Here is a 17,319-nt window from a genome sequence, read left to right as displayed (position 1 = left end):
CCGCAAGCCCCAGAGAGCTTTCGGCTCAAACAGAGCCGACAGCTCTCCCACTGACATCACTCGTGATGTCAGTGGGGCCGCCCCCAAACGGTAGGCGTTCTCACTCAACATCGACAGCACGCCCCCTGTGGTGCGAGACCCGGGGCGACGGATTGCCCGTTGCTGTCCGGGTCTCACGCATGCGCACGACGGAGCCGGCTCAGTCGTGCGCATGCGCTCTGGGCCACCATCGATCCGGTTGCGAGTGCTCAGCGCTCGAGACCGGGTCTGAATCAGGCCCGGTATTCAGGACTGAATGACTGATAGCGGAGCTCAGCTATACTGTACTTCATGCAGAGGCTCTGATATTTCTTCTAATAAAACTTGTAATACTTTGATACAGAACGTCTTCTGGATTGGTCAATCAATTATTAAAAGTTGTAGTGTGTGTCTGCCTGTCTGCATGTTCTGAATTCACACAATTCAGCTGTCACCCAGTCATTGCGCCACCTCTTATGGCTCTAGAATACCCAGATGACCGGACAGAAATTCGGGGTACTCACGTTGGTCACGACGGACAGAATGGCCATCGCGTTCAGGATCTCCTGCCACACCCCGATGCTGTGAGCCTTGGCCGCAAACGGGCGTCTAAATTGTGTGGTCAGTTTCCACGAGTCAACGCGAATTTCCAGGATGTTGTTGAGCAGAGCGAGGAGCGGCGCCAGCGGGAAAGATGCCACGAACAGCGTGATGAACCCAAACTGAATCACTGTAAGAGAATAACGAGATACAGGTTACATACAGGGGATACATGTAACACTTACAGTGATACATATCTGTAATGTGCAGGGGAGAGCCCTCTGTTCCCAGGAGTGTTACCAAATATACTCCGCCTCAATACGCCATGCGCCATCAGATGCCCGGCGACACTGAGCCGCACAGAGCAGTATAGCGCAGTGACTTTTCTTTACATTTCCGTCTCGCACCGCAGACCCAGCGTAACACCACTCACTCTGTACCAGAGACGCCGCGCCCCAGCTTTATCCGCACAGGAATTAGTTCTATGTATGTACAAAGTCACCGGTGAAGCACAACGGAACTTAGTGTGAAAAAAGCTGCGGCCGCTGCATCGTAGTATTTCCTATACAGATTCACACATGGCGCACGGATGCACAAGTGTCGCACATCAAATTAATCAGCGCAGTCTCGTTGTGTGGATTTGTCACATCGCAAAATCTACTACACAATTATCACACATAAAAGAGCATTATGTGTTACTCACTCCCCCCCCTACAAGAGGGTTAGGTTTAGGGTTCGGGAAGGTGGGATTAGGCACCACCGGGGTGGGCGGAGTTTAGGGTTACCCACCCCCTGCCTGGAGGGTTAGGATTAGGGTGTGGGAAGGGGGGGGGGATTAGGCACCACCGGGGAGTGTTAGGTTTAGGGTCCTGGGGGGGAGGGTTAGGTGTCACCAACATCTCTGAGCTACATGCACAAGCAGCCAGTATTTTCCCTGCATGCAGAATAATAAATGTATTTCCCCCTTGTATTGCAGCAAGGTCTGTCCGGGGGAACGGGTACTGGCTTTATATGTATTGCTCCCAACTTAGAGTCACATTTTACAATACACATTAGTTACACTTATTACCGTATATACTCGAGTACAAGCTGAGTTTTTCAGCACATTTTTTGTGCTGAAAAAGCCCCCCCTCGGCTTATACCCGAGTCATGCCCGCATGGTACGCAGCTGAGTAGCGTACCATGCGGGCCGCGGTGCACTGTGTCTCTGTGACACAGCTGCACCGCGCATGTAGCGCTGACCGGACGGAGTTCGGTCAGCGCTACACACTGCCAAACACACAGCCGCCGGAGCCGGCAGCTGTGTGTTTGGTGTAATCAGCAGCCGCTGAGAGTCTGTCAGACTCATCGGCTGCTGCTGCTCCCACTGCCAGAGCCATCTTCCAGCTCCCGCAGTGGGTAATGGGAGAGACGTCGTCATTCGTCATAATGCAAAGCTGCCGGAGGAGCTGATAGCAGCGTCGGGACCAGGAGCGTGGACTACTGGGGGGGCTACTACTGGGGGCAGTACCGGGGGGGGGGTATTACTACTGGGGGCACTACCAGGGGGGATATTGCTACTAGGGGCACTACCAGGGGGAATATTACTACTGGGGGCACTACCAGGGGGAATATTACTACTGGGGGCACTACCAGAGGGGGAATATTACTACTGGGGGCAGTACCAGAGGGGGAATATTACTACTGGGGGCACTGCCAGAGGGGGAATATTACTACTGGGGGCACTGCCAGAGGGGGAATATTACTACTGGGGGCAGTACCAGAGGGGGAATATTACTACTGGGGGCACTACCAGGGGGGATATTGCTACTAGGGGCACTACCAAGGGGGTATTACTACTGGGGGCACAACCAGAGGGGGAATATTACTACTGGGGGCAGTACCAGAGGGGGAATATTACTACTGGGGGCAGTACCAGAGGGGGAATATTACTACTGGGGGCAGTACCAGAGGGGGAATATTACTACTGGGGGCAGTACCAGAGGGGGAATATTACTACTGGGGGCAGTACCAGAGGGGGGATTACTACCAGTAGCTGCTGCATTTCCCACCCTAGGCTTATACTTGAGTCAATAAGTTTTCCCAATTTTTGTGGTAAAAGTAGGTACCTCGGCTTATATTCGGGTCGACTTATACTCGAGTATATACGGTAATGGTCTCCCCTGTCACTAGGGAGTGGGGGCTGCTCTGATCTAGGTTTGTCCCACTATCACAGCGATATATACATTTGTGCTAATATTCTACACACAAATCGTTATAAATCCTGTATAGAAATAAAGTCCCATTAAAGGATTTCTCTCCCCGTTTGCGGACCCTGAGCTGTGTGACAAGGGAATAGGAGCCGGAATGGAGTCACTCGGTGGGTGCAATGTACACACCCCGCAAAACCATCATGTACCAATGAGGCCGCGAGGCGACGTTTCATCCTAGTCTTACGTTACACAAGGACCATTGTACTCGCGCATACAGCTGTGATGTCACTGCCGGGCGCCGCTCCGCTGTAATTCTTACCCATTTCTAGATATTCATAGAACAGGCCCAAAGGACCAAAGATCTGCATGTCGTAGTCCTGCTCCCAGCGGCTGTATAAGTTCTCGGGGCTGTTGCTGGTTTTCCGTCTCCTCCACCAGTTCCATATCCACCTGTAAGAGAGGACAGCGCGCACGTTTTAGGGACTGGCACGGAACAGAAAGCCGGTACTCAAAGGCACCATTAAACAATGAGAATACATTTATCAACCCTCAAACTACTCCCCTATCTCACATCCTTACCTATACGCCCCTACATCCCCCTTACACGTCCTTACCTATACGCCCCTACATCCCCCTTACACATCCTTACCTATACGCCCCTACATCCCCTTACACATCCTTACCTATACGCCCCTACATCCCCTTACACATCCTTACCTATACGCCCCTACATCCCCTTACACATCCTTACCTATACGCCCCTACATCCCCTTACACATCCTTACCTATACGCCCCTACATCCCCCTTACACATCCTTACCTATACGCCCCTACATCCCCCTTACACATCCTTACCTATACGCCCCTACATCCCCCTTACACATCCTTACCTATACGCCCCTACATCCCCCTTACACAGGATCTCAGTAAGGATCAATGGAACCACCTTTCCGATTTATTTATACCAAAGGGAGGGGTCTTCTCCGACATGTCCTGCAGTGCATAACGCCAGCGACAGGTCAGCCGCAAAATTGTTAGCAAGAGATTATCATCAGCGCTCCAGATCCTGTGAGACTCTGCTAGCGCCGGGCGTCTTCTTGACGAAAATGCGATGTGAATAGGACGCACCAGGAGACTCTGCTGGTTAATTCAATACGCAAAACTTGTATATCTGTGAGGGACTGAGGCCCTGAATCTGTCTACAAAGTGCAACAATGTAGCGGCAGCAGCTTTGTTTTATTCAGAGTTCCGTTGTGCTTCATATACAGACTCAGGAGCACACAGATATACAGGTGTCACATATCGCATTACTCAGCGCAGTCTCCTATATACAGGCTCAGGAGCACACAGATATACAGGTGTCACATATCACATTACTCAGTGCAGTCTCCTATATACAGACTCAGGAGCACACAGATATACAGGTGTCACATATCACATTACTCAGCACAGTCTCCCATATACAGACTCAGGAGCACACAGATATACAGGTGTCACATATCACATTACTCAGCGCAGTCTCCCATATACAGACTCAGGAGCACACAGATATACAGGTGTCACCTATCACATTACTCAGCGCAGTCTCCCATATACAGACTCAGGAGCACACAGATATACAGGTGTCACATATCACATTACTCAGCGCAGTCTCCCATATACAGACTCAGGAGCACACAGATATACAGGTGTCACCTATCACATTACTCAGCGCAGTCTCCCATATACAGACTCAGGAGCACACAGATATACAGGTGTCACATATCACATTACTCAGCGCAGTCTCCCATATACAGACTCAGGAGCACACAGATATACAGGTGTCACATATCACATTACTCAGCGCAGTCTCCTATATACAGACTCAGGAGCAAACATATATACAGGTGTCACATATCACATTACTCAGCGCAGTCTCCTATATACAGACTCAGGAGCACACAGATATACAGGTGTCACATATCACATTACTCAGCGCAGTCTCCTATATACAGACTCAGGAGCACACAGATATACAGGTGTCACATATCACATTACTCAGCACAGTCTCCTATATACAGACTCAGGAGCACACAGATATACAGGTGTCACATATCACATTACTCAGCGCAGTCTCCCATATACAGACTCAGGAGCACACAGATATACAGGTGTCACATATCACATTACTCAGCGCAGTCTCCCATATACAGACTCAGGAGCACACAGATATAAGAGGTGTCACATATCACATTACTCAGCGCAGTCTCCCATATACAGACTCAGGAGCACACAGATATACAGGTGTCACATATCACATTACTCAGCGCAGTCTCCCATATACAGACTCAGGAGCACACAGATATACAGGTGTCACATATCACATTACTCAGCGCAGTCTCCCATATACAGACTCAGGAGCACACAGATATACAGGTGTCACATATCACATTACTCAGCACAGTCTCCCATATACAGACTCAGGAGCACACAGATATACAGGTGTCACATATCACATTACTCAGCGCAGTCTCCCATATACAGACTCAGGAGCACACAGATATACAGGTGTCACATATCACATTACTCAGCGCAGTCTCCCATATACAGACTCAGGAGCACACAGATATACAGGTGTCACTTATCACATTACTCAGCACAGTCTCCCATATACAGACTCAGGAGCACACAGATATACAGGTGTCACATATCACATTACTCAGCGCAGTCTCCTATATACAGACTCAGGAGCACACAGATATACAGGTGTCACATATCACATTACTCAGCGCAGTCTCCTATATACAGACTCAGGAGCACACAGATATACAGGTGTCACATATCACATTACTCAGCGCAGTCTCCCATATACAGACTCAGGAGCACACAGATATACAGGTGTCACATATCACATTACTCAGCACAGTCTCCTATATACAGACTCAGGAGCACACAGATATACAGGTGTCACACATCACATTACTCAGCGCAGTCTCCTATATACAGACTCAGGAGCACACAGATATACAGGTGTCACAGATCACATTACTCAGCGCAGTCTCCCATATACAGACTCAGGAGCACACAGATATACAGGTGTCACATATCACATTACTCAGCGCAGTCTCCCATATACAGACTCTGGAGCACACAGGTTTACCCTGGACCTTTAGACCACAATCCTATAACCGATCAGCTTAATATGCAGGCTTGGCAATATGGCTGTTACATAAATCTCTGACATCCTCACCTTGTCTACCTGACTCTGGTCATCTGAGTTATTTGTTAAACTTTAAAAAACGAGAGATAAAAAGACGCTACTTACGGAACAAAGGCCTCCTGGATATTCCCCCAGATCTGCTTTCCAGCCATTACAATGGTGAGCTGAGTGGTGAGCTCTATCAGGCAGCCGGCCGGGTCACACTGAAATGAGTATATAAAAGGTGACGCTCCTATCTAGTTGTATTATAGCTTTGTTGTTGGTTGTACATTTGACTGGAGGTACACTGTCCTACAACGTGATCGGCAAAAGGCGATTGGACCTCAGAATACGAATCCATATATGCTGCACGGTGGGACAGTGGTTAGTATTGCTGCTGCACAGCCCAACAAGGGGTCTGTGTGGAGTTTGTATGCTCACCATGTGTTTGCACAGGTTTCCTCCCACACTCCAAAAACATACTGGTAAGGTAACTGGCCTCTGATAAAGTTAATTCTAGTGTATACATGTGTCTATATGACAGGGAATATAGATTGTAAGCTCCCCTGGGGATGATGTCATCACTATATAGTGCTACGTAATACATGTGCGCTACGTAAATAAGCGCAACGTAATACATGTGCGCTACATAAATAAGCGCTGCGTAATACATGTGCGCTACATAAATAAGCGCAACGTAATACATGTGCGCTACATAAATAAGCGCTGCGTAATACATGTGCGCTACATAAATAAGCGCTGTATAATACATATGTGCTACATAAATAAGTACTGTATAATACATGTGCGCTATATAAATAGGCGCTGTATAATACATGTGCGCTACATAAATAACTGCTGTATAATACATGTGCGCTACATAAACAACTGCTGTATAATACATGTGCGCTACATAAACAACTGCTGTATAATACATGTGCGCTACATAAACAACTGCTGTATAATACATGTGCGCTACATAAACAACTGCTGTATAATACATGTGCGCTACATAAACAACTGCTGTATAATACATGTGTGCTACATAAATAACTGCTGTATAATACATGTGTGCTACATAAATAACTGCTGTATAATACATGTGCGCTACATAAATAACTGCTGTATAATACATGTGCGCTACATAAATAAGTGCTGTATAATACATGTGCGCTACATAAATAAGTGCTGTATAATACATGTGCGCTACATAAATAAGTGCTGTATAATACATGTGCGCTACATAAATAAGTGCTGTATAATACATGTGCGCTACATAAATAAGTGCTGTATAATACATGTGCGCTACATAAATAAAAGCTGTATAATACATGTGCGTTATATAAATATCTGCAGATCACTAGGAGGACTGGCCAACCAGAGCACATGGAACCAACTATAAACACTGGATAGTCCCCGGGTTTAATATGGTTTATGTCTGGTCCCTCGCGCATTTGACGTCCGTTACGCACAATGCCAGAGTCTACTACACCACCGGAGAGGAAGGGGCCCGATCGGAGCCTGTACACGGACCCCCTTATGTCTGCTTTTAGCCACGGGAGAATTACCTGTGCAGGTGTCGGAAAAGCGCACACAGTCATCTGATAACCTGGGTTATTGCCGGGCCAACCCAGGTCGCGGCTCGGTGCGAAAGGGTCCTTGAACAACAACCCGGGTTGAGTGCCCCACTAATTCAACCCGGTTAGCGAGCAGGGTTGGGCACTGTAACGAGTGAGATTACAGGGTGGTGTGCACAGTCCAACCCGGGTCACGCCTATAATGGGCTGATTGGCGGCTATGGAGCGGTCAGCACCCAGTTTATATGACCTCACAAGTTTAGCAGAGCAGATCCGGGTATCAGTGTGCACGGGGCTACCTGGGAATGACCCCAGTCTAAGGTGCAGTGTAAACAGGGTCTGACCCGGGTCTCACCCGGGAATGACCGGATTAGAGCCAGGAGTTTGGTGTAAACGGCGTCTGACTCACCTCTTCATTGCGCCAGCGGCTGAACATATAGGTGTACTCTCCGGGGAAACCCACAAACTTGCCCTTGAAGAAAGCCACGTAGAAACACGACGAATAGTAATTGACAAACTGAAAGAGGAACATTTTCATGGTGAGACGGTTTTCGTACTCCAGGTGAGTTCTGGGGATCTCTAATTATAAAGGAATAAATAAAATCCATGAAGCGATCGCCCTTGATACAATGTCTATATATTACGGATATAGAAGTCACAGTCAGCCTGATATGTATAAAGAGCAAACTGCAATTAATCTCGTTCTTTAATATGGTCACTGTACTCCGGACGTGTAATATATAGATATAATCTACAGAAGGGAGCACATTGTCCCACACGCATGTACAGAGTTTTATCACACACGTTTCTGGATATACACAATAACCCGTCTAGACAATGTCATGTGTGGTTACACAACTGCCCTGAGGACGGACGGACGTGCTTTGTTCTATTCACAGATTCTAACACACACGTGTGACTACTTCTTGGTGGCAGATACAATGTAGCAGATGGTTGTTAAATCTTTCCATGTGTGTAACACATACTACACGTCTGTCCTTGTCCAAACAAAAGCCTGGGACACAGAGGGAATTTCCTTCTACCACTATAGTCTGATGTCTGTGAGTTTTGTTACGGGTACGAGATTAATCCTCTAATCACCTAAACTGCCTCCAAGAGGTCGATCCTGGCGCTCGGGGCTAGTGTACAGCGACTGTGCAAATAAGCCCCATGTGGTTAGAAAACTGGATGAGATCTTCCGACCGCCCTTACTAACATCCCCAATAGAGATTTGACTGATTTCGATAAGGGTGTGTATTGTAGTAGGGAAATTAGAATTCTGTACGGTGATACGCAATATGTGGGTGCTACATTAATAATCACAAGCCAGTCTTCTCTCAGATAGAGCCGTAACGATCACGATCTCTCCCTACATAGCACCCTTAGAACCATATCATTTGGCCACGTTGTACCGGCTGATCTCGGTATAAGTTTGCCCAGGTCTCAGGCCCCAGGTAACGCCGCGCTGGTCCGGTAATATACAGGATTATTCGGCAATGCTCCGTTAGCAATCTGACCAGCAATTCCCTTCTCACTCATCTTCCGCTAACCAGGTGCCCCCCCCCCACCCCCCACACACACAATGATTACCCAGTACTGAATCCGGCGATCTTACCCATGTCGGTAATCCAGATAGCCACGCGTTCATACAGAAAGTTCAGGATCATGATCATAATAAAGTTCAGGCAGGACGCGGTCACCGACGTGGCCAACTGAGGGGTCAGCAATCCGCTGATCGGTTCCAGCGCGTGGTTGTTTTCCATGACACTGGCGAACGCGGCATAGACCGCCAGCCGATACACTATAACCGCGATCATGCTGGCTATGATCAGGGAGATCTGCAGAGGACACAAGACGCAGCGTTATAGGAGGAGACAGCAGGACAAGGGATAATAACTGGCATCGTCATACGTCACTACAGAAGCCAGACTCTTATACAAGGTTAGTGAATTATTATGGGTGAAATTAAAATCTGATTTAAGCGAGGGTGAAGTGAGATACTCTGCAGAATACAGCAATATTTATCTATCGGGGGTGGAATGAGCAGGGTAAGGCGCGGTGATGGATGCGGCTACATTTTAATGGTGAATATATGGATTTCCACTGCTACACTTTCCACCCTCAGATAACTTTAGTTAGTCAATTGACAAGTAGGCCGTCAGGTAAATTAAATACATTGCTGTAGCTTCCCCCTGCCTTGTGTTTTTATCCAAAGTCTTAATATAATAACGGCAACTTGTTTATCTTAGATGACCTTGGACCTAACAAAACCAGCTCTGGTCTTTAATTGGATACAGCTGTATGCACAGAGCCGTTCTGAGTCATATCCAAGTGCTAGGAAAATGAACAGATCCGGATATCTAAATGATGGTTAAAAACACAGAAGAAAAGACAAAAAAAAAAGTTAAAACTGCAAGAAGTCGCATACGCACAGAGAAAAAGCGGTCTGACGGGGCATAACCTCTTTAACAGTAAACAAAATTATTTCATGCCTCAAAGTGATAATAAATATCTTATGCAGACTAATATTCAGTGGGAAATTACAGCAATATTATATTTTGTTAAGATTTTATTTGACGTCATCATTAAACTAAACAAGCTCATTCCAATACATTGCCAAGTGCTAATCATTCTGGTACCCAGGCTAAACAAAAGCGCAAGTTAGGTCTTACGTTCTAATTACATAAATCATGAATGTTTTGCAGTGGGCACAAGTCTCAGTAGTGAGAGAGCATCATGTGTAACAAATCATTTCTAACCATTAAGTCAGGTGATTGCACTCTGAAATGCGAACAGGCAGCACCACCAGTGTGCAATCACAGAGTGACAGGTAGCACAGACAGTGTTCTGTCACAGCAGGAATGGCAGTGCCACCAGTGTGCAATCACAGAGTGACAGGTAGCACAGCCAGTGTGCTGTCACAGCAGGAAAGGCAGCACCACCAGTGTGCAATCACAGAGGGACAGGCAGCACCACGTGTGCTTTCACAGCAGGAAAAGCAGCGCCACCAGTGTGCAGTCACACAGGGAAAGGTAGCACCGCCAGTGTGCAATCACAGAGGGACAGGCAGCACCAGCAGTGTGCTGTCACAGCAGGAAAGGCAGCGCCACCAGTGTGCAATCACAGAGGGACAGGCAGCACCAGCAGTGTGCTGTCACAGCAGGAAAGGCAGCGCCACCAGTGTGCAATCACACAGGGACAGGTAGCACAGCCAGTGGGTCGCAAACATGGGACAGGCAGCACCGTCACTGTGCACCATCCCAGTAGGATAGGCAGCGCTACCACTGTGCAATCACAGAGGGACAGACAGCGCCGCCAGTGTGCGGGCACAGAGGAAGAGGCAGCCCCTTGTGTTTAGTGCCTTTAAATTAATTTCCAGGGGGATCATCTGACATCATCTGACAAAACAAAACGCCAAACTCCTGTTTAAGAAAAACAAACATATTACATAGTACAAAACAATGATGATTTAGAAAAGTGCTTTAAACAAAATGAGATTGTGCTTGGTGCAGTATCATGTACAATAGTTGTGGCGAATACAGTAAGTCTCAATACTGGGAAGAAGGGAACCACGTGGGACCCCTAAATCCATATAACTTTGTCCAACACTGAAATAGCAGAATTCATATTGGCGCATTTGCTGAACCTGGGTCACCAGAACATAACTGAGATCGGATTGTAAATAATGAATTTATAACAGTGAAGCATAAAAGAGCAGACAGAACTACAGGGAACGACGACACCACAGACAGATGTTAAGAAAGTATTAGGAGTAATAAAGATGGCTCACCCAGAATAGCACCGTGGTTCCGGAGAAGCAGAACCGCGCCGCCTTGCTAGTTAAGGGCAAGTAAGGTTCCATTTCCTGAAATAGGCAAGCAAGCAAGGCCGCAATTCACCATCGAGTAAAGACGCTCACCACGAAGTAGAACATAGGACGTGGGCAAGTGCTGTGCGGGGGGTAAAGAGACCCGAGAAACCATCCTGTTACAGGGACCGGAGCAGAATCCGCTCGTGTGCATGGCAAATACGTAATAAAATCAAAACGTTTAAATTATTTAATGTGTTTTACAGGTCGATTGTTGATTTTCAGCAGATCCGCTCCCTTCCCAATAATTGTGCTTGATAGGGGACCCCTCCCCGGCACTCACATATAGCTGGGACCTGTACTGCTTAACCTCTGCTGTTCGGCTATCTCCGGAGCGCAGGAGATCACACGCAGAGACTGTAAATAAAGATGATTGCGCTGGGAAAGAGAAGCCACACAAATCGGTAAACATTGATGATCCTGGCTCTATAGCCGGATACAACAGATGGTGGGGGTCCTATGGTAGGGTCTCTGCCAAAGTATTATTATAGACAAGGGCTGGAATCTACTCACTCGTAAATCATATCTGAAAATTAAGAAGACCCGCAGGAATGACAATGTAAATGGGGCGTGGATTATAGCTCCCTTGGGATAGTGCCCATTAACAGGCGCACCCAGTATACCAATCGCTCACTGTACAGCACTCAGTTACTCGCCTGCCGCCCCCTTGTACCATGACAGTACCCCTGCAGGAAGGATGGGATGAATATAGAGCGCTACTTGCTTTGTTTGGCAGACCCTACGCCAGGCGGATAAGGTTAAGGTATAAGCGAGTATGTAGCTATAGAAAAATCACCCTCAAGCCAACAGGTCCTATATAAAAATCTGCTGCATGGAATGTATTATAAAAATTGAGTGTGACACCGTGAAGAGCATCACGTGAGTGTAGTACCATATTACAGCCTGCAGATGGTGCCATTTCTAGACCATCTCATCTGTGTCTCAGGAGACGGTAACTTGTCTTTGGGGCACATACCATGTACGGTGTTTATGCGGATTAGTGATCTGGGTACTGGGTATTATTCCCAGTACATTTTAGCGGCACAGGATGGTTTCCAGAGCGTCCTTTTACCCTCCCACAAGGCGACATTGCGTGAGAACCAATCCAGAGACCCTGGTCACTCTTGTAGCAAAACCCACAGAGACAGTTAATCTGGTTAGTTTTGGTTTTGGAGAGGCCGCGGCGCGGGTCACTCTTCTTACCCAGAACACAATGGCCATCCAGCACAGACATATTTTCCCACAGATATTTGCAGGACTTCGCTTTATGACCAGTTCTATTTCCTACAAATGTAGAAAGGCTGAATGTGTCAGAAACCAGAACAACAGGTCAGAGAGTGGTCCATGAAGAACAGCGAGAAAATCAGGTTATACCAGTGTACCAATGGCCTATGCATGGAGGGGGCGGCCATTTTGTGGGCGGGGATAGTAGTCAGGAGCTCGGAGCTTATTCGGGACTAGTAACATGGCTGAGGCACGAGGCAGCACGATCAGCGATGTCACTAATGCCGAACAAGTTTTTTGGCGGAATAATGGTTCAGCCCACAAAATGGCTGCCTGGGTACACGCTAATATGCCACATTAGGGCTATAGAGGAAAAAACTAAAAAAAAAAAAAAAAAAAAAAAACTTATATCCAGAAACTCCATTGAAGAAGACTTAAAACTCTGCTGCTGCCAAAACATTATGCTATATGTTCATATTTCAATACGTTTCATGGTTAGGTTTGAAAAATGTTGATATAGTAAAAAAAAAATTAATAAAATTAAAATAAAATATATGTATAGTGAAACGAGGCACCTGAAAAATAATAATAATAATAATAATAATAATAATAATAATAACAATAACGTTACCATTTTATACAACAGTGTAAAGGTAACAGACATGGAATGGGAATCCCACCTGACATTAAAGTGTCACCAAAGGTAATATTCAAGTGCTCATAATATTCCCAAAATCATACGGGAGCAGTCTAAGTAGACATTGAGACTTACTCTGCACATTAGGCTTCCCGCCATTAAACCCATCCCAGGACACTGCTTTTATCACTGGATACCAGAGAACAATAGCTGGACTGTCGGATGCTCCAATGCTGTGATGTAATAGTGACTTTGTAGGCTATATTCTCAGTGATGTCAATAATGCCCAGTAATTTAATAGGCTGCACTCAGTGATGTCACTAACTACAATTACATAGGCTGCATTCTCAGTGATGTCACTAGCTCCCAGTGATTACATAGGCTGCATTCTCAGTGATGTCACTAGCTCCCAGTGATTACATAGGCTGCACTCAGTGATGTCACTAACTCCCAGTGATTACATAGGCTGCATTCTCAGTGATGTCACTAGCTCCCAGTGATTACATAGGTTGCATTCGCAGTGATGTCACTAGCTCCCAGTGATTACATAGGCTGCATTCTCAGTGATGTCACTAGCTCCCAGTGATTACATTGGCTGCATTCTCAGTGATGTCACTAACTCCCAGTGATTATAGACTGCATTCTCAGTGATGTCACTAGCTCCAAGTGTTTTCATAGGCTGAATTCGCAGTGATGTCACTAGCTCCCAGTGATTACATAGGCTGCATTCTCAGTGATGTCACTAACTCCCAGTGTTTTCATAGGCTGCATTCTCAGTGATGTCACTAACTCCCAGTGTTTTCATAGGCTGCATTCTCAGTGATGTCACTAACTCCCAGTGTTTTCATAGGCTGCATTCTCAGTGATGTCACTAACTCCCAGTGTTTTCATAGGCTGCATTCTCAGTAATGTCACTAGCTCCCAGTGTTTACATAGGTTGCATTCTCAGTGATGTCACTAGCTCCCAGTGATTATAGACTGCATTCTCAGTGATGTCACTAACTACCAGTGATTACATAGGCTGCATTCTCAATGATGTCACTAGCTCCCAGTGTTTTCATAGACTGCATGCTCAGTGATGTCACTAACTCCCAATGTTTTCATAGGCTGCATTCTCTGTGATGTCACTAACTCCCAGTGTTTACATAGACTGCATTCTCAGTGATGTCACTACCAGTGTTTTCATAGACTGCATTCTCAATGATGTCACTAGCTCCCAGTGTTTACATAGACTGCATTCTCAGTGATGTCACTAACTCCCAGTGTTTTCATAGACTGCATGCTCAGTGATGTCACTAACTCCCAATGTTTTCATAGGCTGCATTCTCTGTGATGTCACTAACTCCCAGTGTTTACATAGACTGCATTCTCAGTGATGTCACTAACTCCCAGTGTTTTCATAGGCTGCATTCTCAGTGATGTCACTAACTCCCAGTGATTACATAGACTGCATTCTCAGTGATGTCACTAACTCCCAGTGATTACATAGGCTGCATTCTCATTGATGTCACTAACTCCCAGTGTTATAATAGGCGCCATTATCATTGATGTCACTAACTACCAGTGCTATAATAGGCGCCATTCTCAGTGATGTCACTAACTCCCTGTGTTTTCATAGGCTGCTTTTCAATGAATATTGTTCCAGTCCACAAGATGGCTGCCTCCACTGTGTGTACGTGACAGGTACATTTTACCAGATACAATCCGGCATTCTCCAGAAGCGCAGACATTACCTGAGTAACTGGGTTTTTCTTCTTCTGAGTGCATTTAGCTTCGTATTCTGGTCTTAGCTGAAGTTGTTGCTGTTCTTCTTCAAAATCGACCAAGTCCCACTCGTACTCCAGCCTGGCCTGTCTCCGCTTCCAGAACTCCAGGAACAAAGTCACTGCAAAGCCACACAGGGAGTGAGCACCCCCAAACCTGGGCCCAGCTCCCCGAAGATGTATGTACAATACACAATGCTGTACATAGCATACACACATATATTATCATTACACAGAACACTGAAGGGATACAGCAATACAAAACTACACATCTATAGAGGTTTACATGAATCTAGAATGTAAGCTCTATGGGCAAGGAACCCTTAATTGTTCCTTTGTAATTGTGCTGAGAATATTATTGTATTCAGCATTAAATTAGCTAATGGATTGCGAATAGTAGGATCGCTGTATGACCGGATCACCGAGCGCGGCCACGAGGGGAGAATTCCGTAGAGGACGTGTTCCAGACTCAGACTGGAACATAACAAAGAGGTTGCAAATACCCCAGGTCCGGGTCAGGAGGGGACATACTCTATGGGGGATCAATGGAAAGTGGCAGCGTATCAATAGATAGAGAAAGATCTGAGGGGTTGCCAAGGGTTACAGCACATGTCGCAGTGAACCAGTTTCCACCAATGTCTCCTTGTGTCTAATAAGCAATAGAAACATAGAATGTGACGGCAGATCTGAACCACCTAGCCCATCTAGTCTGTACAGATCCCTGGGGTACTCCACTGGTACCCTTCCCCTCCCGCGAATACTCTCCATTTACTACAACTCTCTGTTTCCTATCCTGCAGCCAAGATCTTATCCATTCAGCAGTCACAGAATCCAATCCAATGTGCAATGATATTATCCATCCTATACTCAGAGCAATGAGGGACTACTTACCCCATATTCCCATGAATATCGCAAAGAAGAGCGTAGCCACATTGTCAAACAAATGAGAATACTGCAGGCAAGAGAGAAGAAGATCAGAGAGGAGACCTTTTACCATATAGAATACACAACGGAAAGTGGGGTGGCTAGGTACTGGGAGGGGGACACTGACCTGTGAGGGTTCACAGGTGGCGTTTAGCCTCCAAAATTCACATCGCTGATCGCACAAAGGACACATGATGATCTGACCACCAATGTCCCTATCACAGATTTCTTTACTGCAGACACAAGATGATACAATGAAACACAGCTGCTATAAAGCTTCTCTCCTCACTGTTACATGCAATGTGACTGTGGTTGCCATGGTAGTCTCATTAATAGCAGCCTGAATAAACTAAACAAGGAGAAACTGTAAATATTAGTTTCTTCTTAAAACAGCCACATTTACTTTTCGTGGGATTATGGCTTTAAGAGCTTCTTCGCATCTCGTCTGAGTCGAGCACCAGCTGCCAATCAATCTAATAGTGGGATGGGTCAGTCGTTTAACCCGCTGACGTGCTTGAATTTTTGGTTTACATTGTAGCACAATGCTCTTACCTACTGATGCTCTCGTCCATGGTTATCCAGCCGTAGAGGAAGCAAAAAAATCCAACAATAGCAGCAAAAAATAACATTTCCGTATAGAAACCCAGCCAAGCAAAATAGATTCCGATCTTCTCTCCGTAGTATTTCCTGGAAGGAGAAAGAAGACTCAAATCAGGAATAGAAAACAGGGCTGTTAAACTATGACATTTTTATTTATTATTCATGAATATTCATGAGCGAAGAATCCAAGTATGGAGCATTGCGCCATCGGAGAACCTGCAGGAAGTCCGTCAGCTTTCAGCATCTTGGCTGTAATCAGCTTCACAGGAGCTTCAGCCGGAGGACGTCCAGGAGCGACAGCTAATCCGCAGGATCGCTTATTAATTATAACATAAATGATTCCGTTATAGCGATTCTATGTCCTACCGCTCACCTAATGAGGTCAAGGGGCTGCTCTTTGTAGAATTTGCCAAACCTGGCCCAATGTTTGTACAGTGTATACCTCTCATTGTCGCACTTCTCTTCCGGAGACTTCTTCCAGTACTGACACTGCAGAGACCAGCAAGACAGAGAGCGTCGGTACAACACCAGCCAGCTATCTGCAGGAATTACATCTCTATACATGTATTATTGTATATTTAGTGACATCCTAACATTTTATAACAAACTATTATGTTAGAATGTTCCTTCAATTAACATCTACAAAACCGCAAATCCGTAATACGCAGGTCAGTGTTACCCCGATATCCCATTGGCGTTTATTAACGTATGACCGCACCGACTAAATTACAGATGGCTGAAATCATCACTTTCTGCATCTTTACTATGGAACGTAACAGCGGTGTATAATCTGAGACT

At 46.1% G+C, this 17,319-nt stretch overlaps 1 protein-coding gene across 10 annotated transcripts in view; it reads right to left on the bottom strand.

Moving 5' to 3' along the window:
* Positions 1-17,319, bottom strand: part of ANO5 (anoctamin 5) — a 73,048-nt gene that overhangs the window by 9,848 nt on the left and 45,881 nt on the right. For 7 of the 10 annotated variants that reach the window (XM_088451768.1, XM_088451769.1, XM_088451771.1 and 4 more), the window contains 12 exons: positions 16,895-17,010; positions 16,474-16,608; positions 16,049-16,154; positions 15,889-15,949; positions 14,968-15,119; positions 12,577-12,657; positions 11,296-11,370; positions 9,121-9,343; positions 7,915-8,084; positions 6,055-6,152; positions 3,070-3,200; positions 543-748 (listed from right to left, as the gene is read on the bottom strand). In XM_088451768.1, coding sequence (XP_088307894.1) covers positions 543-748; positions 3,070-3,200; positions 6,055-6,152; positions 7,915-8,084; positions 9,121-9,343; positions 11,296-11,370; positions 12,577-12,657; positions 14,968-15,119; positions 15,889-15,949; positions 16,049-16,154; positions 16,474-16,608; positions 16,895-17,010 — 1,554 coding nt within the window. The remainder of the gene's footprint in view (positions 1-542; positions 749-3,069; positions 3,201-6,054; positions 6,153-7,914; positions 8,085-9,120; positions 9,344-11,295; positions 11,371-12,576; positions 12,658-14,967; positions 15,120-15,888; positions 15,950-16,048; positions 16,155-16,473; positions 16,609-16,894; positions 17,011-17,319) is intronic. The other 3 variants (XM_088451772.1, XM_088451776.1, XM_088451773.1) reach the window with 2 other exon arrangements.

This window comes from Taudactylus pleione, unplaced genomic scaffold, assembly GCF_031769625.1.
Source record: "Taudactylus pleione unplaced genomic scaffold, aTauple2 ptg000027l, whole genome shotgun sequence".
NCBI lineage: Eukaryota > Metazoa > Chordata > Amphibia > Anura > Myobatrachidae > Taudactylus > Taudactylus pleione.
This window is presented reverse-complemented; position numbering and strand designations above follow the sequence as displayed.